This window comes from Pseudochaenichthys georgianus, chromosome 20 (assembly GCF_902827115.2).
Source record: "Pseudochaenichthys georgianus chromosome 20, fPseGeo1.2, whole genome shotgun sequence".
Taxonomy (NCBI): domain Eukaryota; kingdom Metazoa; phylum Chordata; class Actinopteri; order Perciformes; family Channichthyidae; genus Pseudochaenichthys; species Pseudochaenichthys georgianus.
Window position 1 is genome coordinate 13,313,009 of NC_047522.1, and position 24,410 is coordinate 13,337,418.

The window sequence follows — 24,410 nt, forward strand, 5'->3', positions numbered from 1 at the left end:
TTCATGTTCAATAACCTGTTAATCAACTTTAATTAATTAACAAGCAATTTCTCTTAAAAATCTCAGAATTGTCCATGCAGTCCCCAAAGTAACATCCTGTTGTTGCTTCTTTTTTCAAGACCAAACAGTCCATGATTATTCAATAATAATACATTAGAATACAATAATACATTTCCTGAAAAAGAGTCAGACAGTCAAACAAAACTTAAGAGAGAACACATACATCTGTTTTAGGTGTGTGTTCTATCAACACATTTTCATGAATCTCACCTGTAAACTAACACGAATCTTCTTCTCTTCATCTAGCGCGTTGGTCAATTGCTTCATTTCCTGCCTGAAATACACACAAACATAAGCAGGGTGAGTCTGAAATACTCATGTGTCCTCAGAAAGACACAAAGATAGGTATATGCTGTACATATGGTGTACCTATGCTGGCTCTTGAGCAGTTCTACGGAGGCCCTCAGGTCTCTCAGCTGGTTCCTGAGTTCCTCCAGTGTCGGGGGGGTCAGAGGTGAATGCCGAAGCTCGGGGGAGGGGCTGAGACCCAAGGAGGAAGACGGGGATGTGGGGCGATGGCTGGCGCTTGGTGGGATCAGGACAGAGGGCCTGGTGGGCTGTGGTGCTTTACTGTCAGGTCCCTGAAAGCAAAGGTCAACAGAGATGTTATTGATTCATTAATATCAGTGATTAAGAATGTAGGTTGTGTCCAATTTTACCCATACAATTAAACTAACCCGGTGGTTCTGCTTTAGCTAAACGAATCGGGAGAGATCCCATTAAAGTTAGAAATCCAAATTACAGCAAAGATGATATTTAAAGTTGTAGCAAATCAAATGTTTAAAGCATTCTTAAATGGTTAAACTCCATGTTTTTATTAATATTTTCTGAAATGATTGAAAGAAATGTTTTTGTTTTCCCAACTGAAAAACAAAGACTTTTTTAAACTAACATTGTTGCTAAATTTGTGAAATAAATCTTGCCTGCCTATTACATTTTTTTTATGATGTGTATTTAGTATTTTACCTTTCTGATAATCTTTTGACGTTCTGATATTAAAGTCACAATTCAGATATTTAGACGTTGAGACTTTTTCCCCAAAACTCCTAAACAAAAATTCCCTTTTGGGCAGATCTCAAAAGCTTTTTCACACTTGGCCCTCATCCTCTTCCATAGATGAACTTTTCACCCAGCAAAAAAAACATGGTGTAAATTGTTAATGAGGAAAAGAAAAAGACAGCGGTTCAAGAAAATCTGTGGTTGGGTGCCCTCTGCTGGAGGAAATAAATACTCAAATGTGATCTTACAGAAACAGCTGGGACTCCTTTTCTCAGGAAAACCTCTACAGGTTTGGAGGGGACAGATTCCAGCTCCTCCTTCACTCTTTCCTTCCTCTCCTCCACTGCAGGGGGTTCCTGGTCCATACTGGACATGGAAGACTGCAAGAGATGGAGAAGGTCTTATTTATTCAGTGTATTGTCTGAGGCTAAAGATCCTGTTTGACCAATCATAATCTATCATATTGGCTGACTTCATTTCCCATAGAGACACATTAAATTGTTACATTAATGTTTTGTTTTCTGAGATTGAAACCTTGTTGTTGGAACTGTTTCAGGGGTGAAAATGAATCATTTTTGTCATTCATTTACAAATATTCTGTCTGTTAAGTATTTAACATGAGCTCAACATTAAACAGAAAGGGAAGACCACATTGAAGCAGCAATAATTCTAAACCAATTATTTAAAGGTTATCGCAAATGGGCCTATGTGTATTTTTCCGTATGCATGTTAATAATTTTGTACCAAGTCAAAGTTTGATTGCAAGAACGTTGGTATAAATAATACTGCTGCTTGCTACTTTTACCTGAGAAGATGTTCTGAGTACTCTCTGATTGTGACATAATGGTGTATACAAACCACATATTCTACAATTCAATATTTAATAATAGGCTGACTGAACACACTCACAGCTGAGATGATCTGTGAGCGAGGCCGGCGGTCTGAGACTCGAGGCCGCGATGCTGTCGGATGACTCAGCTTCTCTGTTGAAGCCACCACTACATCCAGGTCCACATCTGAACAAACACACATCAGAAACACAAACACACCTGATAACCAGCAGCCAAAGTTTCACATGATACAAAGAGAGCGCTCTGACAGTTACTGAGGCACCATATCTTGATCTGATTGGGCGATACTCCTGTCAGTCAAACTCACCAGTGTCATATGACCTGTCAGTGGCAGAATCTCCCTCAGATTTGGGGCTTTCACACCTGAGCAGGTAAACCATACAACAACATTAGGCTGTGTACGCTTAGAAGTAAATGTTTTTTTTTGTTCTCGTAAGAGCCTTTGTTTGAGTGTGTGAGTGTGTGTGTGTACTGACGCTAGATTGGGCGGTCTCTCTGGACGCCGCGGGGGTTGGGAGGAAGAGGAGGTGCTTGTCTTTGGGGGGAGGGGTTTCTTGGGAAGAAGGGATGGGAGGGCGGGTTTGGGGATGTCTCCAAGCTTCACCTCTTCACCTATACATACATACAAAATTATAAAAACACACATGGATGTTCAAAGGGAAAAATAACTTACAAGACATACTGAACATAAATAGCCAAAATGGCGACTCAAACACTCATACACAGGCATGTGTGATAAGGTGAGGAGATTGGATGAGTAGAAATTAAGAATGCAGCTGCATCTGACCAAGGAGGACGAAAGCAAACCCTCTTGAAGAAAGATAAAAGAAGTATAATAGACGTCTGGAGTCACCCAAGAAGGCGAAAACAGGAGTTAAAAGAACTAAACAAGAAGCAAAGGAAGGAAAAAAGGAAAGAAATTGGGAGGCGATGAAGACCACAAAGGATCAGAAAGAGCAGGTCAGGGCAGTGGCAGTTATATTTATGTATGTTGTTTTTGGTTGATACACCATATTTGATCTTAGTTAGTTAGTTATATTTAAAGAAATGACAGCCAATATGTTTTCGAGAGCGTGCTCCTTTTTAACAATTCATTTTACAGCCATCCCCGTAAAGTCACCTTGGAAGAAAATCTGTAAAACGCCTCATCAATAATGAAACAAGGAGAATAATCTCTTTTTAAATATGTTATGTTCCTTACAAAAATCTAGTCTGCTCTGATTCACTTGTGAACATTATGGTGCAGCTTTCCAAAAGCCGCTTTCAAGCCGTTGCTGGAGATACTCAGATGAGGGGAGTGCTTTCTAATGACCGGGACAGGAAGGAGAGCCAAGTCGGAATGACTTGTAGAATCTCAGATTTTCTAACCACTAAAGCCCACAAAAATGTTGCTCAGTATTGAAAAAGTGTTTTTGTTTTGGGCCCTTTGAAATTAGCTCCCACTCGACCAGCGTCAACACTTAAAACTATGTATGTATTGTGCATTAATATTTACATCTAAATATGTCCTATATGATAATGTGTTGGTCAAAACTACATTTTTGCTGATAATACTTATCTGCATTTAGGCTGGACTATTGCACTTTAAATTAAGTAAAGAATCTAAACAGTAAGTACTTTTTACAACCCTGCAAAGCAAAGTAAAGATATAAGCACTTACTGGAGTTAAATATTGTGTGGTGCCATAAATTATTTTAGTTTTGTGATAATTCGGTATGATAAAACAACCTGAAGTTTGGGTTTCACACTAATTGGTCCCATTGTTCGGAAAGATCCAAAACCATGGTGCTGAACGTTTTCATTGCACATAAATAGATGTTGACATGTTGCAAGTTATTTTTCTGCTGCTATTGTTACAACAGAACACTGCTGCAGATTTTTTTATTTTACTGTACAACTGAAAAGCTTACATTCCAACACTTAAATGATATCCTTTTTTTATATTGTGAAGCTAACTTAGTAATTAGTAATATTAAGCATGTTAGTTGGCGATCTGTTCCTTGCCAGCTGAACAGATGAGCTGAAAGTGAGCAGGGTCTCAGTAGACTGTACCTCGATCCTGGTCCCTCTGCGGTAGATGTTCCGGTCGCTCAGGAGGAACTTTCCTGACCTCTGACTTTCTATCTATAGGTCAGAATTTTTACAGATTTTTTTGATTTTCTTTTTTCTTTGCAGTCCAACAAATACAAGAGAGGAAAGTGTACTGTGTTACTGTACCTGTGGTGTGTTTGGCTGATGGAGCACTGGGAGGAGGTGGTTTCTTTGGTCTCTGGAAAAACACAGAGAAATATTCCCAAACCTTGAAGAATGTGTCATGTCTCTGAGAACTTCAAGGCTTTGTATTTTACGGTAAACAGACAACTTTTGCATTTGTGCACACAATTACCTCTTTCTCCGCTTCTAGCAGCTTGACAAAGTTATCTGGGAAAACACCTTGCCGTCCTCCGATCTCCCCCTTCCACCAGCCTGCATCAGCACACTCCTGCACGAAAAGACAGGAAATAGTTTGGTCTGAATTAGATTTGCTCAGCGTATTTAATGTGCACCTGGATGCAAATTCTTCTTACCTTTGCAAACAAATCTAGCCAACCAAATTACGTAAAATTCAAAGCAGTGATTACCCAAGTACACAAAAAAAACATTGTGTGGGTATGGGCATACACAAAAAAGAAAAAACACCCCCGCATGGATTTACCTTGGTGACAATGTTGATGATTTCCCCCTCTTTGAGCGACAACTCATCTTCATTTTGTCCTTCATATGGAAACAGCACCTTACATAGCTCCCGCCCTGCAAATCCATTTCAAGATAAAGTCAAACAAAAACGGCTAAAGAACCGGAAACAAGAGAGTAGGAGTTTTTCACAGATTTGTCCACAATGACACCCATATTTTAAAGTAAACAATTTCAACTTGTGAGAATGACAACCCAGAGCAGGAAAGAGGGAAGAATGGCCCTGAATAAATGAATAAACATCAAATACTTCTTGAGTTGGAATAGGAAGTTTTACCATTTCACTTCCCTCATTCCAACTTCTTAAATGAATATTCATGTGCATTAAATCACAAAGTACACCAATATTGTACATACTGTGTACATTATTTGCTTGTGTTTATTTATCTTCATACATAACTATATCTTCTATGTAAACATAATTTAGTTTTAATTGGTATTTTCTTCATGCCTTTAGAGCTAGCTTGACATATTTTGTTCTAATTATTCCCATTTCTTCGTTTTTCCTCACTTAAATATTTAAATATGATATGATATATACAACCGCACCACATTGTTCGAACTTGTTTATAGTAATAAAGTTGACCTCTGAACCTTCTAATATTTGACAATTTCAGCCAGATTTCTGTATCATTAATAAAAATAAAGATCAATCAATCCAATATTTTAATTTGAAAACTAAAATATGTGAATGAACAAAACTAACCATTGTTTTTTTTGTTATTGTAAAATGCAGAAAAGATGAAATATAACCCTTATATGTTCTTTTCTGAAAGCATTGCTTTAACACAATGGTTTACAATGTATTTGTGTGCAATAAATACAAAAAGGAAGACCATGAAACTATTTCCTGATAAAGCAGCAAACAATCACATTATTTTCTTTCAACTTTGACATTTACTCATTGTTTGGCATCTGGATTTCAGTTTCCTTCATCATAGCTTTTCATAAGCGCACAACAACACAATGCTGTGACAAAGGGAAGCTTTTGCATGAAAGGTATAGTGATCTAATAGCTTAGGTATGCCTTAAAATAAAGGTTACCGTATACAAGTTCCTTTGTTTCCTCACAATGTCTTACTGAAATGTAGTCTATTTGTATTGTAGTTTTTATTACGATTATTAATATATACAAGTAAAGTTGTAACATCACCTTTGGCTTTGCCCTCAGGTTCGGTCTTCATGGTTTCCGAGGCAACAATTGCTGCTTTGCCCTCGTTGGCCTGTGAGAGACAGTTGGAAGAACATCTTTAGTTTCACACACAAATCTCATCCTCATGCACTTACAACTAGAGCTGCTTTTGCAACCAACGGTGCAATTTAAAGAAATGTAAACCACTCTGTTTCAGTTTGGGACTTCCTGTGCCTGCCATGATGATTTTCTTCGAGGTCTCTTGGGGATATCGTGACCTGGTTTGATTCAGCTGTAGTTGGTGTGAAAGAGCAGAGTTTGCTCACTAGCATTGGTGCAAAAACTGACATTTGTCTTTCCTGTATAATCAATAAAGAGTAGTGTTAGCCACGTTAGCCGCTCCTATGTCTCTTTTAGTTGACAATGACAACACAAGATAATGACAAACATCTTAGTTTGGATCATTATTATGCAAACACGTGCTAATTGGTTAAACAAAAGTATACCTGGAGGTAGTTTGTTCCTAAATTGAAGTATTGGACAGATTAAACTATTAGGCTAAGATAAATGTTTATTGATCTAGAGGGAAATTGTTAGAAAGCAGAGTAGGAAATAGGTGTACAGCTATACATATGTTGCTAAACAGATGAAAAATTAAAGGATACATATTTGTCTGGACCACATTTCATAGTAATTCAAAAGCTGATGACAAATATCACTTAAAAGAAAACATCAATGGCACTAAAAGAGAAGTCAGTGTATCACCAAAGTTTGTAAGACTCATAGGGACCATACATTTCTATAAAAAACGTCATGCAATCAGTCGAATTGTTGTTGAGGCATTTCAACCAAAGTAGTGGACCAACAGAGCGACCAACATTGCCCCCGAAACATAAAAACGATCGACTGACAAAGATAAATAATTCATTTGATACATCCACTTTACTCCAGTGAACAGCACTGTCCCAAAGCTCAAACCTAACTAGCTAATTAGATTGGATTCAGTAAACAAAAAACCCAGAGCTGATTTCGTAGTGAAGGGTGTGTGTGTGTGTGTGTGTGTGTGTGTGTGTGTGTGTGTGTGTGTGTGTGTGTGTGTGTGTGTGTGTGTGTGTGTGTGTGTGTGTGTGTGTGTGTGTGTGTGTGTGTGTGTGTGGTGCAGGTTGTTAAAGGATCCGTTGTTTTCGGGCTGGAGTGGATCTGTTTGTGGAACCAGGGTGGCTCTTCCACAGGAAAACACACACACTCACAAGACCCAGTCTGTCCCGAAGACACAGCTGTGCTCTGTTCTGTTGGGCCGAGAAGAAAAAAAAACCAGAGCACCTCCCCCGCCAGCTTCTCTCCTCTCGCTACACCCTTCCTCTTCTCCTCCTCTCTAATGAGACCCATGTGGTGCCACAAGCAATGAGACATCATTACAACATCACAGAGACGTTTCCATGTCCGACTATCACATTTTCATGGTGTCTTATAGGAAGTAGGAACTGACCAATAGAGTTTCTTGATGCCACAGATAGAGATACAGCTATTTTTGGAAAGACCCAGACAGTTTTTCAGACAGGCTTTATAAATTAACACTTTTAGTTTCAAAGGGAAAAAGGGAACAATGTTCTCATTTAGTGCAGTAGAAATCACACATGATCCGACAGCTGAACTGACTGTACTTTATAGTCTGTTTCAGAGTGGCATTATTGTAAACCAAAGTGTTTCCAGAGCCAAGAAAAGGTTTTTTTGCCCACAAATTGTAAGACAACATGACTGTAAAATCATGGCTACGGTGATAGCAAACGGTTGCATATTCACACTTTGTCAGCTGTTTTAGTGCTGAGCAGATGGTATACTTCTGCCTGCACCCATGACACAATGCTGATAAGAGTGGTGAGGTTAAACGAAAACGGTAAACTCAATGAGTTTGAAACCAAAACAACGAGATAAAAGAAAGTTATTAAGAGCAGGGTGACAATTCTTTGGATTTTCACTCCAAGCAACCTCATTCAACTTTCACAGTCAATTCAAATAACAAATACTAAAAGACACAACACATTTCTCCACACATTAAGCTAACCTTTTATTGGCCAATCAAATACAGGTTACTTGTTCCATTGCTTATAAAGTATATTCATAATTGCACAGTAATTTGAGCCACAGTTCAAACTCTAATTCTAATTAAAGACTGAGAGGATATTTTGAATTCACTATAATGAATACAGCAATCAAAATATATATATATATTTGATGGTTATTGTACACTAGAAAATCAAGAAGTTTGTGAGGGGGGGACTGTCACTAAGAGAGATACAGTAACAGGCTGATGAATTACAAATGACAAAATAGCCAGTCCACTGTTATTATCCAAGTAAAACCATGTCAACACCCAGCTCAAAAAATAGCAAAACCTTGAAAAATAAAGAATGTTATTTATTTGTTATAATTATTCAGTTTGTATGTAGGAACATTCTTTATATAGTCCTACCATTGAATAGGCCTGGTGGAGGATCCTGCCTTAGGGAATGACTCCCCCTCCTACATTTCACACTGTAGACTTCTTTTACAAGACTCAGCTGATCACAAGACTGAGTGACTTTGACTCATCTCATAGAAAGAAATCGGGAGGAAACACTGAATTAGAATACCTTTATTACAACATCCCTTATGCCAGAATGAGAGCTGAAATATGTTGAAATAGTCCAAGTTCTGATTAAAATATACATAATCTACACCCAATTCTCAAGCGGTTGACTTATCAATGCAAGTATCAAATGGACATGGCTTGGCATGACTCAGCGTCAGCCTCTGTCCCGGATGGAGGTGTTCACTGTCACCTCCTCCAGAGCCTCATTAGAGAGCACAGAGACTCGTCCCACCATAAACATCACAGCCCCCCACTCAGCAGGACAGGCTGACACACATCCTTCAGAACAAACACACACACACTCGTATATAACTGCAGGAACCACAGGTGAAACAATATGGGCTTTTAAAAGTATTAATACGAATAGTTTTTTTCATCTACATAAATAATTCGGTCTATTCTGTCTTTCTTACTTTCTGCATCTGCTTGACATTAAGCAGCATAAAGTGTTCTGGTTAAGCCTCAGTTTCATTTGGCTGAACATGACATGTAGTCAGTTAGTTGATGAGTTTCGGTTGTCCTTATGCATCATGCAGAAAATCAGGTTTTTAATGAAGGTTTAGAAAAGGATAAATCTGGATTTGTAAAAAAATGTCATGTCTTCTGATGACTAAAGGGTTTTTAATATATGTTCTTATGAAAATAGTCAAATATACACCAAAAGTTATTCTGCTTTCTTGTGTGTTCAGATACAGGTATTTTAGTTGTATAAGCTTTTCAGATATCTGAATTGTAAACATCTTACATTGGAGTTAACTGACCTCTAAAAAGGCAGATTTAAAAAAAAAAGAGATCAAATAAAACAAAGTGTTTCTGCATTGCCAGATTACCTCGGAATACGTATAGTTGTGTTCTTTGTAATTTTGACCCTTGAATGATATAATCATAAATTTTATGAGAAATATGTCAAGAAATATATTTTGTGTGTTCCCCACCAGAATGTTTTTTGGACCTTGAACACACACATACATTTTGTAATCCTTATCACCAAATATCAGCTTTCCTGTCTCCTTATCTTCCATTTGTACTACACCAAATCTAACTCGAGAGCACTGAGGCTAAAGCACAACATTTGAAACACTGCTTAATTTCAGCCAGAAAGAAAAGCAGAGGATAAGAGAAGAACATAAGAGAAAAATAATTTCGATTCAAATACGTGAAGAAGGCAAAAGAGAGGAACAGGAATGGATAAAACTTGACCCTACCGTCCTCTCCTCTGCTTCCAGTCCCCCACAGGCAGACAGAGCTTTGCTACATCAGCTCCGGCGGCAGCAGCAGCAGGAGACAGTGTGTGTGAATATGTAAATGTCAGTGAAAAACTGTATAACCTCCCCTCCTGTCTCCCTCTCCCTCTCTCTCTGCCCTGTGAAGCTCTCACTTCTGCTTTGCTTGTCAAATCCCTGCAGGATGTGTGTGTGTGTGTGTGTGTGTGTGTGTGTGTGTGTGTGTGTGTGTGTGTGTGTGTGTGTGTGTGTGTGTGTGTGTGTGTGTGTGTGTGTGTGTGTGTGTGTGTGTGTGTGTGTGTGTGTGTGTGTGTGTGTGTGTGTGTGTGTGTGTGTGTGTGTGCGTGCGTGCGCGTGTGGGGGCGTCTGTATGTGGGTTAGAGTGTGATTGTGCATGTGTGTGTCACTGTCAACATAAAACCGCTTCCTGTGCTGTTAAACTAAAAGAAAGGAAGGGGAGGAGCCAAGGTTTGGACTTCCTTCCTTCAATGCTAACAATACAATGATCACAGTATCAAAACATGTATGAAGTAAGTGTGTGTGTGTGTGTGTGTGTGTGTGTGTGTGTGTGTGTGTGTGTGTGTGTGTGTGTGTGTGTGTGTGTGTGTGTGTGTGTGTGTGTGTGTGTGTGTGTGTGTGTGTGTGTGTGTGTGTGTGTGTGTGTGTGTGTGTGTGTGTGTGTGTGTGTGTTTGTCTCACTTTGTCCACCTCTGAGTCCACATCCATAGAGCGTGGTCTGAGCTTGACAGGTTGATCTTTGAAGATGTCGCCAAAGCCAAATCCACGGACCTACGGGTGACACAAGGAGATGAAATGAAAGCTAACGCAGTATGAAAAAGGAACACTTCACCAACAATCTGTGGTTTCAGTTTCAAACAATGACCCCTGGTGGCCCTGAACGTTTGTGCTGGAGCCTGCTTTGTGGGTGGCTTATATTCACAACAGTTTTAGTTGATTTAAATGGGATCAAAACATCCAAAATAGTTGTCATAGCCAAATACAGTTGCAATCAAAGAAATCATTATTTCTATACGCATATTTCCAAAAACAGTTCCATCAATTGGAGAGAAGTGCATTATAACAGGTTGGAAGTGACTATGTATGGACCTTTACATATTCCTACTTTTCACTAGAATTAGCTTGGATTCAAAGTTCTATCCGCTTTGAATTCAACCTGACCACATCTGCTGTTCGCCACTATTCAGGCCTACACGTTTAAAGTGTTTGACACATAAAACATCGATTTTTATTATTTCTTCAAAACTAAATTATCCTCTGATAAAAGAGCATTACAAATAATCGAGAAACGTGGCAATTATAGCGGTAAGAACATATGACATTAGTAAAGTTGGGTGGTATTCTCTCATACCAGTAAGTGCCTTTGTTCTTTTTTTTAGTCTTCCTGTTTTGTCTCATCAAAAAGCCTTAAACTCCAGGGGCTTCATTCATAAAATTGTCCATAGGATTCATGTGTAAAGGTTGAGTATGGTTGAAAGAAAGATACTCTGATTTATTAAACAGTTTGCACACATATTCTACGCTGGTTTTCCTTTATAAATCACAATCAACTCAACACGTGGTTCACCCTTTGTGGGCATGGTTGGCTTAAAAAAAGGACACAGGTGTGCAAAACACACTGGATGACGCAGATAACGTCCTTTCACTTCCCTTTTTATAAATAACTGTAAACTAATTGTATCCAACCCTGACCCTTCAAGCAAAGTATCACGTCTTGGCGCACAGCATAATAATGATTACTTTATTTGTATCGAGTGTTCAACAACACAGTTTCAATGTGCTTAACAATGAAAAGTTCTGAAAAGTGATACATATGAGGAAGTATTATTTATTCAGTATCAACTTTATTTATTTAACTACAGTAAACTTGATAAAACAACACACTGCGCAATGTAATACATTGCTCCATTAATCACTAACATAGCAGCCATAAAATAAAGATGGCAATGGCCAAATGCCAAACTAGAGGATTCAAAACGATAGCCGACAAACCAATGGGTGGTGATGACTTTGTCTGCTTCTCATATAGTCTATTGTAATAAAAGAAAATGGCTAGATTTCCAACTAAATCGCTTCTTGTGAGGTTCACACTGTACGATACAGTGAATACATTTTTAGCAGACCTAAACAAACTTTTATGTTGATGATGGTCATGACTAGTTTGAATAATTCCAATGTTTTCTTGTTTGCAAAAATGCAGTGCAGAGAAATAAAGAAGAGGACAGACTCAGATTTCTCCATAATATCAGTAATAAACATCATCATTTGTTAATCATTATACATTTTAGATTACCTTCTTAGGCTGGATTTCTCCTGACCCTGTTTCTGACCGACTGTCCCCTCCATCACTTTCACTGCCTGGACTGTCCTTACCTACACACACACACACACACACACACACACACACACACACACACACACACACACACACACACACACACACACACACACACACACACACACACACACACACACACACACACACACACACACACACAACACACACACACACACACACACACACACACACACACACACACACACACACACACACACACACACACACACACACACACACACACACACACACACACACACACACACACACACACACACACACACACACACACACACACACACACACACACACACACACACACACACACACAGTGAGAAAACAAAACATTTATGTGCTGCAGTGCTGCTGCCAATGTAATATTAGTTGAATTATTTTCTTATTTTTTGTATTTACTGGTGCGGGAGCTGCGCAGCTCCTCCTGCGAGGTGTCTACAGATTGAGTTTCAGAATCCGTCGGGATCACTTTGGTGAAATTTGAGGGAAACATTCCGGACTTCCCATTTAGAAGTCCCTCCCACCAGCCTTCCTCTACCTAAACACACACGACACAAAACAGAACACAAGCAAAGATTTAAACAAAAGACAGAGCTTTAAACAGATACCTATATGCGTACTGACTTTCTAAATTGTTTGTGTTCAGGTTTAAGGTTAAGCTTTAAGGTGGCCGTTGAGCAAACTAACAGCACAATACATTTATCATAGCAGACATGTTGACTTTTCGTAGCAGGAAAAGCAAAGGTGGAACTAATTGTGGTAACAATGGCTCCATTACATCCCAGTGAACAATCACAGTGAGCAAGCATGCACAATACCAGGAACTTGAGCTGAATCACATGTTATTACGAACACCTTTGCCTTCAATGACATGTCAAAATGTCTGCTGTGAAAACGGCTTGTCCGGCTGACCAGGAAGTCATGAGAAAGGTAATTTCGGTAGAGCATAACATTTTTTTAATTAATAATGGCCACACATCCAGTACTTTTGTGCATCCTTTGAGGATGTCGATATCCTTACAAGGCTTGATTACTGTGTTGGTGCCTACACACGTCTTGCTAAAAGTCACTCAGGCAGCTATTGGAGCCCTTACTAAGGCAGATCACATTTCTCCAGTTCTCTAATCTTTGTAATGGCTTTCTGTTCCTCACATATTTGAATTTAATACATTACATAAAATAAAAAATACATTTCTGATGTGTTGCTACATAATGACCTCAGGTGTCCCCAGACATAAAACAACATATGAAGAAGCAGTATTCATTTTCTACAAACTCCCAGAAAACATCTAAAATAAAATGTAGAACTTATATCGCACTTTAAATCTTAAATCTGTTTATGTGTCTTTTTGGTTTTCTTCAACATTTATCTTAAATGTCTAACGAGCATTAGATCTATTAGCAGAAACATAATATGATGTTCCTCTACATCTTTGCACGGCCATGTATTTAAAGAGGCCCAGAAAGGAAAAAACTAAACTTCTAGAGAGGGCCTTACCACGTTGAATAGGGCGGGGTCAGCAAAGTGGTATAATTGGTTGCAATCTGCAGCCTCACTGCTAGATGCCACTAAATCCTGCAGAATGAACCGTTAGAGGCTAACGGGCTGATTTCAAAATGAATAACTCCATTATGACTCCAGTGAAATGTGATGAGTCTTACCTCTGCTATGATCTCAATGATGTCTCCTATTTTCAACCCTAGCTCGTCTTCATGCTGAGGCACGTAGCTAAACGACGCTTTACACCTCCGCTTACGGATTTGCTCTACTGCAAACACACACACACACACACACACACACACACACACACACACACACACACACACACACACACACACACACACACACACACACACACCACACACACACACACACACACACACACACACACACACACACACACACACACACAACAAGAGTACATACAAACATATTTACATGATTGACTCCCGCACTTATCCATAATCCATGACTTACAGTGAGTGAGCAGGTGTTTACTGACTTATTAAAATCTCTCCTGGCTGAAGACAGACAGGTGACATTTGCCCATTGAATTAGGAGACATGCTTACAGTACTAACTGTCTCCAACACCAAACTCTCCCCACTTGTCTTGCAGTTGTTTGTCTAACACTCATTAGCCTGCTCATTACTCTCCACTCATTCCTCCAGCTGGGCGATAAAAAGCCCTGCGATTCCTCTTTTGTCCACATAGTGTCACTGCTACTAAAGTGAGAGTGCATTTGGTGGTGGAGGAAGTATTAAGATCCTTTACTAAACAAACAGTATTACAAGAGTCAAAACTCGCCATTACAAGTACAACTCCTGTGTTGAAAAGTATGCATGTATTCAATATAGATGTACTTAAAGTATTAATAGTGGTACTCATGCAGAGAATACACAATGCACCTGTTGTAGTCTATATTATACAATCACATTATTATAATTCATGCATTATTTATAATAAGAATTTTAATTTGGAAAGTGTTAAAGGTGGATCAATTGTTTATTCTAAATATATATTATGTGTTTGCAGCTGGTGATTACTTTCACTATGGATTAAGAACTTATTTTCACTATAATTGGATTGATTGTTTGGTTTGTAAACATAAAGAAATAGCAAAAGTTCACAGAGCCCAGAGTAACATTATAAGTTGTAGGTGGCATGAAAAGCAACTCAAATGTGAACTTAAGTACAGCACTTGAGAAAAGTGTGTGCACGAAGAATGCTTGACCCAAATCCTTCCTTACACTAACAGGATCTATGTTTGAGATTAACATGTATGAGTGTGTGTGACAGAATGTGTGTGTGAGTACCTCTCCTGCCCGGTCGTAGGCTGGGGTCCGACACAGGGCTGGACCTCCCATTGGACAGTTCTGATCTGATCATGCTGGTCTGTCCTCCGTCCCTCTTCCCATCTTTCTTGATCTCCTATAATAAGAGAGGAACAGGAGATGAGGAGTGAGTTTAAAGGAAAAAAACTGTGCTCCGGTGAAAACAAAAGTCTAAAGTCTAAATAGCAACATTAATATACAAACATATAAGAGGAAAGCTTGACAAAAAGCACAGCTACTATGAAAAGGGCGATAAAATTCAATCACAAATATGGGAAAAAAAAGGTAATTGTAATGATCAACTAAAATGATAATATCTTTCAATGTGGTATTCAACTTGAAAATAATAAATAAACAAAAAAAGATGTTTACAGGACAATCTGCTTGTTTAAACTCTTAATTCAGATGAATGTTGACAATAGTGTCACTGTCAATCATGAAATACATTGACATTGTCTGAAAACATTAACGTGACGATAATATGTAATTGATTTAGTGATTATCTGAAGACAAAATAACAAAAATGAAAAAATAGATCACAAAATGATTTGGAAAAAGAACACAGTGGAACAACATAGACATTTAAATGAAGAAAAGTATTACATCTTGTAACTGGCTTGAAATGCAATGGCCTATTAGGTTGCATTATTGCCAAAGAAAGGGAGGGACAATGTTTATTTGTAAAAATGTGATTCTGCTTGTAATATTAGACCACTAATATTAGGTATAAATTAATCCCACATACAAAAAATGTAATTAAACATGTGACTCCAAAAGGAATAAAATGATGTAATGACATGTAAACAACAAATGTGGAAATGGACAAAAATTATTTAGTTTTTGAAAAAACATGTCTAGTGTCCAATAAATAATTTGTGCATACACCTAAGATTGTCAAGGTGTTTGACAACTGTTTATGAGTGTCCCTGTACTGAGCTCTAGTATTACATGTCAGTAACCCAGGTGACCCTCAATGTTTACCTTCAGACTACCGGCCAGATCTCGTAAAGCTTGTCCAAATACAAACACCCAAACAGAGCACCACCCTCTCCCTCACTGCTGAAATCTTCCCTTCTGTCCACATGACTTTCACTCACATCACAAGATAGCATGTGAAACTGATCAAGAGAACTGAAGAGAGACAGGCAAACAAATGTGCCGAGTGACAGAAGAATCAACAAGGAGGCAGATGGGGAGACAACAAGCAGGGAGACTCTCACACGGAGAGGGAAACCAAGAACATAGACGTGACGGTTCACATCTCCCCACCACATTCATCATGACACTGTTTCACACGCCCTGGCCTTGTGGCAACGCAGCTCACTGAAGCATAATGGTATACTGACTCACAGAATCTAACCCCTCACTCTGTATCTGAATGACCTGGTGTGGCGTGAAAGCCTTAATGAGCCTCCGAGATCCAAATATATCGACAACAGGAGAAGCTTGTCTTAGGTTAAGAGCCATTTTAAGGCTTCAAAGGTGGAGAATTGACATAACAGTGAAGTAAAATAGATGTTTGTGTTGGAAAGTAAACACATTTTTCACTTGGCATAGAAAGGATTCTCGATAGCGAAGAGGGCGTGTGCATCCTCTTCTAACCGGAATTAATTAATTATAAGCCAACTATATAAATAGTCCTCTACAACCACAACATGTGAGCACTTAAAAGATGACTGTATTCACATGACTTCTTGCATTTCTCCTCCATATTAACATGCCTGAATTTAAATTAAAAATAGCTTTTTCTTTTTTGGCTGCTTTCTGCTTGCAGTAAAATATTCCATGACTTTGCTTTTGGTAGTTTGTTAAGTAGGCTAATGTAGTGATAATGTGGAGTTGGAAAGAAAAGCAAACATTTAATTGTTGTCAGTTTGAGTGCAGATGGACTTGCTCAGACTCTACATGCACTTATGTACTGCAAACAAGTGACACACATTTGTATTAAGACACTTTCTTGCACAGACAACACTTTTAACTTAGAGACACAAGCCAGGCTACACACAAATGCATAGCAGCCATTGTTTAGCCTACAGATTCCCTTATGGTGCAACAGAGGTGGTGTTTAGTTGTTTATGCCTTGTGTAAAGCAGTAACACATACATTCTAAAATCCATCTGTTATCTATTGAGTCTGATTGTTTTGAATAATTAAAATGTGACAGTGTAATGCAAAAATAAAGAAAGAAAACCAGGAACAAAGCTAACTGTTAATGTTCCTGGATGCCTTTGTTACTACTTTGTTACTACAATTCCTCCTGAGGGGACCCAGTCAAAGGAAACCCAGCTGAAAAGAGGAGAGGAAGACAACGTGATTCATCATATCTGCACAGGAAACACCTGCATAATGTCCACTGCAGGGTTGGTAGTGTTTGTCTGTGTAATGTGTAAAAGTATGTTGTTTACACTGCACTGCTTTAATGCTAAACTCCGCTTTGTGCATCCTCTCTAACCAGACCTCTCACCTTTGTCTTCCAGTCAGAGATAAAGAAACACAATGCAGTGTAGCAGCTAATCCACTGCCCTACAAAATAATATGTAACTTAGAGACAAACAGAGAGAACTTTGAATGTAGAAATCATTCTGAAATGCAGAGGAAATATTTCGTAACTCTTATTTCCCCTCTCGTAAACCTTATCCTTGTTGCGCAACTCCACCACTGGTCACTCTGGCAGAGTAAGAAAAGCTTTAAACAAGCTGTTATAAAGATAACAGATAAAGATTTCTAATAAAGATACAATTATTGAAACATTGATTAATAAGATGCTCAACAGAACATATCTGCAGCCATCTGATAATATATATATTTATTATCTGCTTTTACTTCTTGTAAATCTTTTTTTTCTTTGGCATTAGTAAGTCAAAATATTCTTGGCTCTTGAAAACTAAATTGTCTTTATGGTAAACTATCATTTTAACAATAGATTAAAAGACCGGTTACAGTAAACTAGGAACCATCCATTTCCATTATAGATTAGTAGTTAAAAAGTGTACTTCCAAATGAAACTGTCAACTTTGCGCTAAAGTTTTCAACTTTTTTGACGTTTGCAGTGACTTTACTTCTCAAAAGTGACTACCAAGAAAAATCCGGCTAATCTTTTTAGCAATGAAGTTCAGTGTTTAGCATTCTGTCCGTTCAGAGCATGGGATTCTGATTTACAAAACCTTGTCAGATAGCACTGACTTTAAGATGTTTCCATATACCGTATGAATCAATTAGAGAATATCTAGCTGGTTAATCAAAAATGAAGCAATACGTTGGCACCTTATCGTGACAGACTATGGTCAAGGGCAGCTGATTGTGTGTCTAAATGCACTTGACAGATTTGAGATGATGTGCTGCGTGGTTTTTGACATTTCCCAATTAGGCAATTCGTTTGCAATAGAAATCAACGACAAGATAAAAATGTTTCTAACTGCTTTAGGGTTTGACAATGTATCTGCACACTAGTTAATGCACCTTGCGTTAGTTAGCATTAGTAGCATGCAGCATTACTATGTGTTATAAAGTATACCACCCATGCTTAGCTTACATAATAAGTATTTTGTTTACCTGAGCTCACCATCAGAAAATAGCTCTTAAGCTGTTCCAAATATGCAAATAAAAAACACCTTTTAAACTGTCTTCGAGTAAAAAAACTATAGTCAATGACCTTCAATTTAATAATCTTATTAGCTGGCTGGCAGCCATGACGGCACCAGAGGGGGTTTGCTTGCATACCATCACTTCCTGTCCCCTTCTAAACCTGTCTGTCCACATCCCCCACTTCCTAAAAACACACATGCATACACACACACACACACACACACACACACACACACACACACACACACACACACACACACACACACACACACACACACACACACACACACACACATTCATCAGCATTGCAAAGCTTAATGTCACTGATTCCCATAACTGCAGTCTTGTGACAGACCAGTCTGGTATTATTGCATTACTCACAGCCTTCCTCTGTCTCTGTCTCTCTCTCTCTCTCTCTCTCACACACACACACACACACACACACACACACACACACACACACACACACACACACACACACACACACACACACACACACACACACACACACACACACACACACACACACACACACACACACACACACACACACACACACACACACACACAAACACACACACATAAATCCACTCCATCACCAGTGGGACTTCACAAGCCCATTGTCCGGCTCCCTGACAATGAATGAGCTGTGATATTCAGTCAGCCGTAATAAAGCCTGGCTGCATGGCGTACCACCTGACAATAGACTGACTTCTACAGTCTAAATGTAACCGTACTCTCTGCTCTTGGCTTTTGACACATTTCTACTTCCCCCTATGATAGAGTAAACTTACTTCCCTGTTTTTCATCACCACAAACACACGGTTAAATTACTCCATAAACCGTATCATTATACTCTCACACTTACATGTTACATTGTTGCTTACATAATGACTTACATTATAAATCGATCCATAAAATATGGCTTATAAATAACCTAGTCATTTCACATTTACATCTTTGCCGCTTTGGGGGTAGAAAGTTAAAGTAGTCCGAGTTAAAGCAAACCATATTCATCTGACAAGTCAGCATGGTATACGAATGACACGCAAAGTAAATTAGGAGGAAAGAAGAAAAAGGAAGTCATAAAATGGGCTGAATTATCAAGTCTACCGGACATGGCTAGAAAAGGGATGGCATTCTACAGTATCTCCTGGAATCTCTCAAATTGTGTACCAGGTGCCAACAACATTTTATCAGAAATTCATGTTGAAGTTAAACATCTTCTGAAATCCATTCTCCACAGACCTTTCGGAAAGGCTGGGAGTACTTTTGAAAGTTTCCTTTCACCCTCACATCTCCCGGTCTGATTTGGAGACAGTCATCCATGCTTTATCACTTCTCGTCTCGATTACTGTAACTCCCTATACTCTGGATAAGGCCAACAATCAATATCTCGTCTTTAACTTGTGTAAAATGCCACAGCAAGACTTTTAACAAACACCAGAAGAGTAGACCACATCACCCCTGTGTTCATCTCTCTTCACTGGCTACCTGTCTGTTTCAGAATTGATTTTAAGATTTTACTGATTACTTTTAAAGCTCTTAATGGTTTGGCTCCTGGTTACCTCACTAACTTGTTGTGCCCTTACGAGTGCCCCAAAACTCACCTTTTTATTAAAGCTTTTAACTAATGATAACACCACTCTGTTTTATTCGACATCCATGTATTATTTGTTTTACTTTCTTTTTTTTGTATTACTACTGCTATTTTTGAAATTCTATATATTTTATTGGGGGGATTTGGGGATTATTTGACCGCATGCTTTGTTAGTGCCTGAACGCCCTGTTCTTAATCCATATAAAGCACTTTGTGACGTTGTTTTGAAAAGTGCTGTATAAATAAAGTTATTATTCGTATTATTCGCACACATTTGATGCAGTGCTCTTAACCTTGATCTAAAGTCCACAAAATAAACTTCAGCAGAACATTATCTCTTTGAATGATCGAAATGCAACCTCTATTTTTAACCTTTACTCTCCCACTTAAAAAAGTGTTAAAACATGTTGAACTCTCACCTTTGAAACATCCCACGCTGCAGTGACACACTAGAAAATGCAAGTTTACTCTGCTGTTTTTATGGGGGGCCTATTGTGGGCTTATGGAGTGTGTAGGAGACTAAGAATCAGTAGAGAAAACGAGGTGGTATTTTATGAACTCACCCTGACAAAGTTATCCGGGAACAGGCCCCTGCGTCCACCCAGCTCCCCCTCCCACCAGCCTCCATCGTCCCGCCGTATGTTTACGATGATCTCGCCCACCGTCAGGCTCAACTCATCGTCCTGCTGAGCCTCATAGTCGAACTCCACTACGGCCTCCACTGGGAGACATAGAGAATGAGGAACAGAAAATTAGTCGGTTAACAACAATGTGTTTTACTTTTACTCTCTGGGACCGTGGTTTTCAATGAAATGATTCTGCTGGTTTTATAAAGTGATGCAAAACTGAAAGTGAAAGAGAAATACACTCACAGCCATTTAAAACAATTGATTGTCTGTTTTAAATGCAATTTACTCTGGCCTGCAACACAGAGATAACGTAAACTGTTATTTCACTTTGGTTTTCTCATTTCCCATCCTTTCAAATGCACACAAACAAATAAAGGCCAGAACAATTACTGATTACATTCTCTTACATGCAACTAGCAATAGTAAAGGAATACATTTTTAAACTAACTGTCCCAACCCTGTAATGTAATAAATTACCCTAGTAAACAACCCTTGTAATATTGTATTTTGTTGCTGTTAGTCAATACACTACTTACAAATCATAATGTGTTATTGTCACAAACTGTAGATGAGTGGAACCATGTGAAAGTGAAAATAAGAATAAAAAATACACTAATAAAAGTAGCTATATAAATAAACATATTGACATCTATGGTGCAAACTATAGTGTGCTATTGATCCATACAGTGCTAATGATAGACGATAACAAAGTATAACTGTATTGTTTATGCAGCAAAAGGCTGAATATGAGGTTGATAAACAAACACAGAAGAGTACTCTCTCAAGTGTAATGCCCTTTGAGCAGCTGGAACTTAAGTGCTGACTCATTAACAGTAGCTTAATACATCTTAAATAATTGAAAGAGTGAAAGCTGCTTCTTTGCTGTGAAAATGTAAATGTTGCTGAATGTATAAAGACAAAACATAGAAATAAAACCGGAATACGCCTTACTGAAATGTTGTCAAATACACTTTGGTGAATACAATTATTATTTGATTCGATTATTTGTAAAGAAAATCTATTAAAATGATCTCACACACACCAACTCATATATTCACAGACACAAAAACACCTTGTGGCAGCACGAGCAGCTGCTAATACTTGTAAAAATGTACTGAATGTGTCATGATATCGCATATAGCTTTCTTAACTCTAACCCCTTTCCACTGGACACACACACACACACACACACACACACACACACACACACACACACACACACACACACACACACACACACACACACACACACACACACACACACACACACACACACACACACACAAACTTGCAAACACTCATATTGGCTGCAGAGGCCTGATCCTTGTCTAAACGGTGTCGGCAGCTAAAGGGGGGGCTGGGGAGTTTTAGGGGGTGGGGTAACCATGGGAACTACAGTATGAAAGGGGTAGCTATGACTCAGACACAGTGGTTTCCTTCCAAAAATCACTTGTTCATATATTGTATGACGTGCACAAAGAGCAACATGTTCATACACACCAATATACAAACAGACAAAATGTGTTTTCATTTCATTTCAAACCTTTATTTAACCAGGTAGGTCCCATTGAGATCATTGATCTCTTTTTCAAGGGAGACCTGCAGCAAGTAGGTTACACATGAAACATAAAACAACATAAAACAATAAAGGACATCATATATCATATTTACAGGGCTACATTTACATACCTATCGACATTTACAAGTATCAAATAGCATTGCACCTATCCGAGCTTTAAAAACATGCAGTGGAACCAAATTGCTCTGTTACAATTATTTGTGAAGACTGTTCCAAGCAAGAGAAGCTGCGCACATAAAAGCTTTCGTACCTAAGTCAGTCCTTGTACTTGACACAAAGTGTCCACGTCATGTCACGTCATGTGATCTCAGGCAATAGCTACCTGTAACTCTCTGTGTGATCAGAGAGCAGATATAAGATGGGAGTTTACCCAACATGGCATATGAACATGTACATGACTGAGCCTCCGTACAGTTAGTGAAGGCAGACCTGCCCTGGCATACAGGGTACAGTGATGAGTAAGTGCTTTACAATTAGTAACAAATCTCAGTGCACTGTGATAGGCGGCATCTAACTTGTTCAGGTAATGGGCAGGTGCATTCATATAAATCAGATCACCATAGTCCAGCACAGGTAAAAAGGTCACAGTGACTAGCCTTTTCCTGGCTGCGAGAAACGAAAGCGAGGATATGATTCTGGCGTGAGATAACTAAGAGAGGTTAGCTGCAGATGACACAGTGATGTGGCACAAATACCATTTTGCTCACAGTTCTGATGTGTCTAGGGCACATGTGTCAAACTCAAGGCCCGGGGGCCAAATCAGGCCCTTGGTGGATTTAATTTCGGCCCGCAGGATCATTTCGAATTACTATTAGATCTTGCCCGCCGCTATATTGCAAGCACACCTTCACTCAATCCTGAGGATTTCCTCAGCTCAGAGCCTGACCCCAAACATTGATGAACTTGCACCCAAGATGAGATGCCAAGTATCTGGCTTATAGCATCACAGAGCAGCAAACTGAGTTTCAATGGATGTTTCCTTCTGCACTTTTGTCTTGTGACAACAGGGCATGTTTGGTTTTTTCTTTGAGGGGAATTGTTTTTTTGAAGCTGTTGTTGGCCTGTGGAAAAATGTAATCATTAGAAATGACTCAATTTTTTTATTTTGGCCCACTGTGTATTTGAGTTTGACACCCCTGGTCTAGGGGAAGTAGCACATATCATGAGAGTGGAAGTACAAGGCTCACCAGTTAGGAGAAGTATCTCGGTGAATTGATAGCTTGTGGCAGTTGTCTTTCAAATCACATTACAGTGCATCTGAGTGGCAGAACAGAACCACACGCTGCAGTCCACCCACCCATCCACGTCACTCAACACAACACATACACCACTGAAGAAGACCACAGCTCGTGGCTTTCCACATAACTTACACCACTGAGTGCAAAGACGGGTGCAAGTTAAAGTGACACAACGTAAACGCCAAATAGGCTCTGGAGCGGAGCACAGTCTGGTGTGAAGCTGTGCCTGAAAAGGGCAAACCCAGCCTTCAAATATATATATATATATATACTGGATATGATTTTACAAAGGAAGCAGCCTTAATTTATTCGTATGATGTACAACACAACATGATGGAATAAATACAAACACACAATGCATTCAAGAACATTTGAAAATAATGAAATGCTCTTAAAAGCATTATGAATGTAGAGCAAACACGTCAGTAGGGGTGCATACGTTTTTTGTTTTTTTTAAGTACACGTAAGTCTGGTGAATTATTTTTGTTTTCTAACACAATTATTCCCATGAAAAGACCTGTCCTTGTATCCAAAGCCTGATATAACTTGTACCTCAATTCTAGTCCAAAAACTATTTAAAAAACACACTGTTTAACTGGGTGTCCTGTTCCTTCATTATCTCAACACACACTCTGCTTTATTTTGACTCCATCCCATAGGCCCTATCCTGCTGCTGTAAATACCAAGGGGCAACCTCCAGGTTGAAGAAGCCAAGTCAATGTGACTAATAGTATGATGGTATTTTAGCAACCCTACTTCTCACTTAATCTATAACTGTAGTAAGCGAAAAGGTTTATGGTCTGAATCACTAGTGTGTATGTCTCCTTCGATACAGATATGGACATACAAATGGACACAAAACATACAAAATGATGGACCCATTGAGATAAATTGGATTGTAAAGCAAGGTTGGTTGGGACCAAGCAAACTTAAAAAATTAAAAT

The 24,410-nt window shown here is 38.8% G+C and overlaps 1 protein-coding gene across 3 annotated transcripts in view; it reads right to left on the reverse strand.

Moving 5' to 3' along the window:
* sh3kbp1 (SH3-domain kinase binding protein 1) overlaps positions 1 to 24,410 on the reverse strand; it is a 31,545-nt gene that overhangs the window by 1,719 nt on the left and 5,416 nt on the right. Inside the window, exons 2-18 of one of the 3 annotated variants that reach the window (XM_034108473.2) lie at positions 20,584 to 20,741; positions 14,818 to 14,932; positions 13,664 to 13,770; positions 12,401 to 12,539; positions 11,942 to 12,021; positions 10,330 to 10,419; positions 5,797 to 5,866; positions 4,606 to 4,700; positions 4,297 to 4,392; positions 4,128 to 4,179; positions 3,963 to 4,034; positions 2,387 to 2,522; positions 2,218 to 2,273; positions 1,969 to 2,075; positions 1,308 to 1,439; positions 430 to 641; positions 271 to 334 (exon numbers count right to left, since the gene is read on the reverse strand). In XM_034108473.2, the coding sequence (XP_033964364.1) occupies positions 271 to 334; positions 430 to 641; positions 1,308 to 1,439; positions 1,969 to 2,075; positions 2,218 to 2,273; positions 2,387 to 2,522; positions 3,963 to 4,034; positions 4,128 to 4,179; positions 4,297 to 4,392; positions 4,606 to 4,700; positions 5,797 to 5,866; positions 10,330 to 10,419; positions 11,942 to 12,021; positions 12,401 to 12,539; positions 13,664 to 13,770; positions 14,818 to 14,932; positions 20,584 to 20,741 (1,781 nt within the window). Of the gene's footprint in view, positions 1 to 270; positions 335 to 429; positions 642 to 1,307; positions 1,440 to 1,968; positions 2,076 to 2,217; positions 2,274 to 2,386; positions 2,523 to 3,962; positions 4,035 to 4,127; positions 4,180 to 4,296; positions 4,393 to 4,605; positions 4,701 to 5,796; positions 5,867 to 10,329; positions 10,420 to 11,941; positions 12,022 to 12,400; positions 12,540 to 13,499; positions 13,590 to 13,663; positions 13,771 to 14,817; positions 14,933 to 20,583; positions 20,742 to 24,410 lie in introns of those variants that run through there. The other 2 variants (XM_034108474.2, XM_034108475.1) reach the window with 2 other exon arrangements.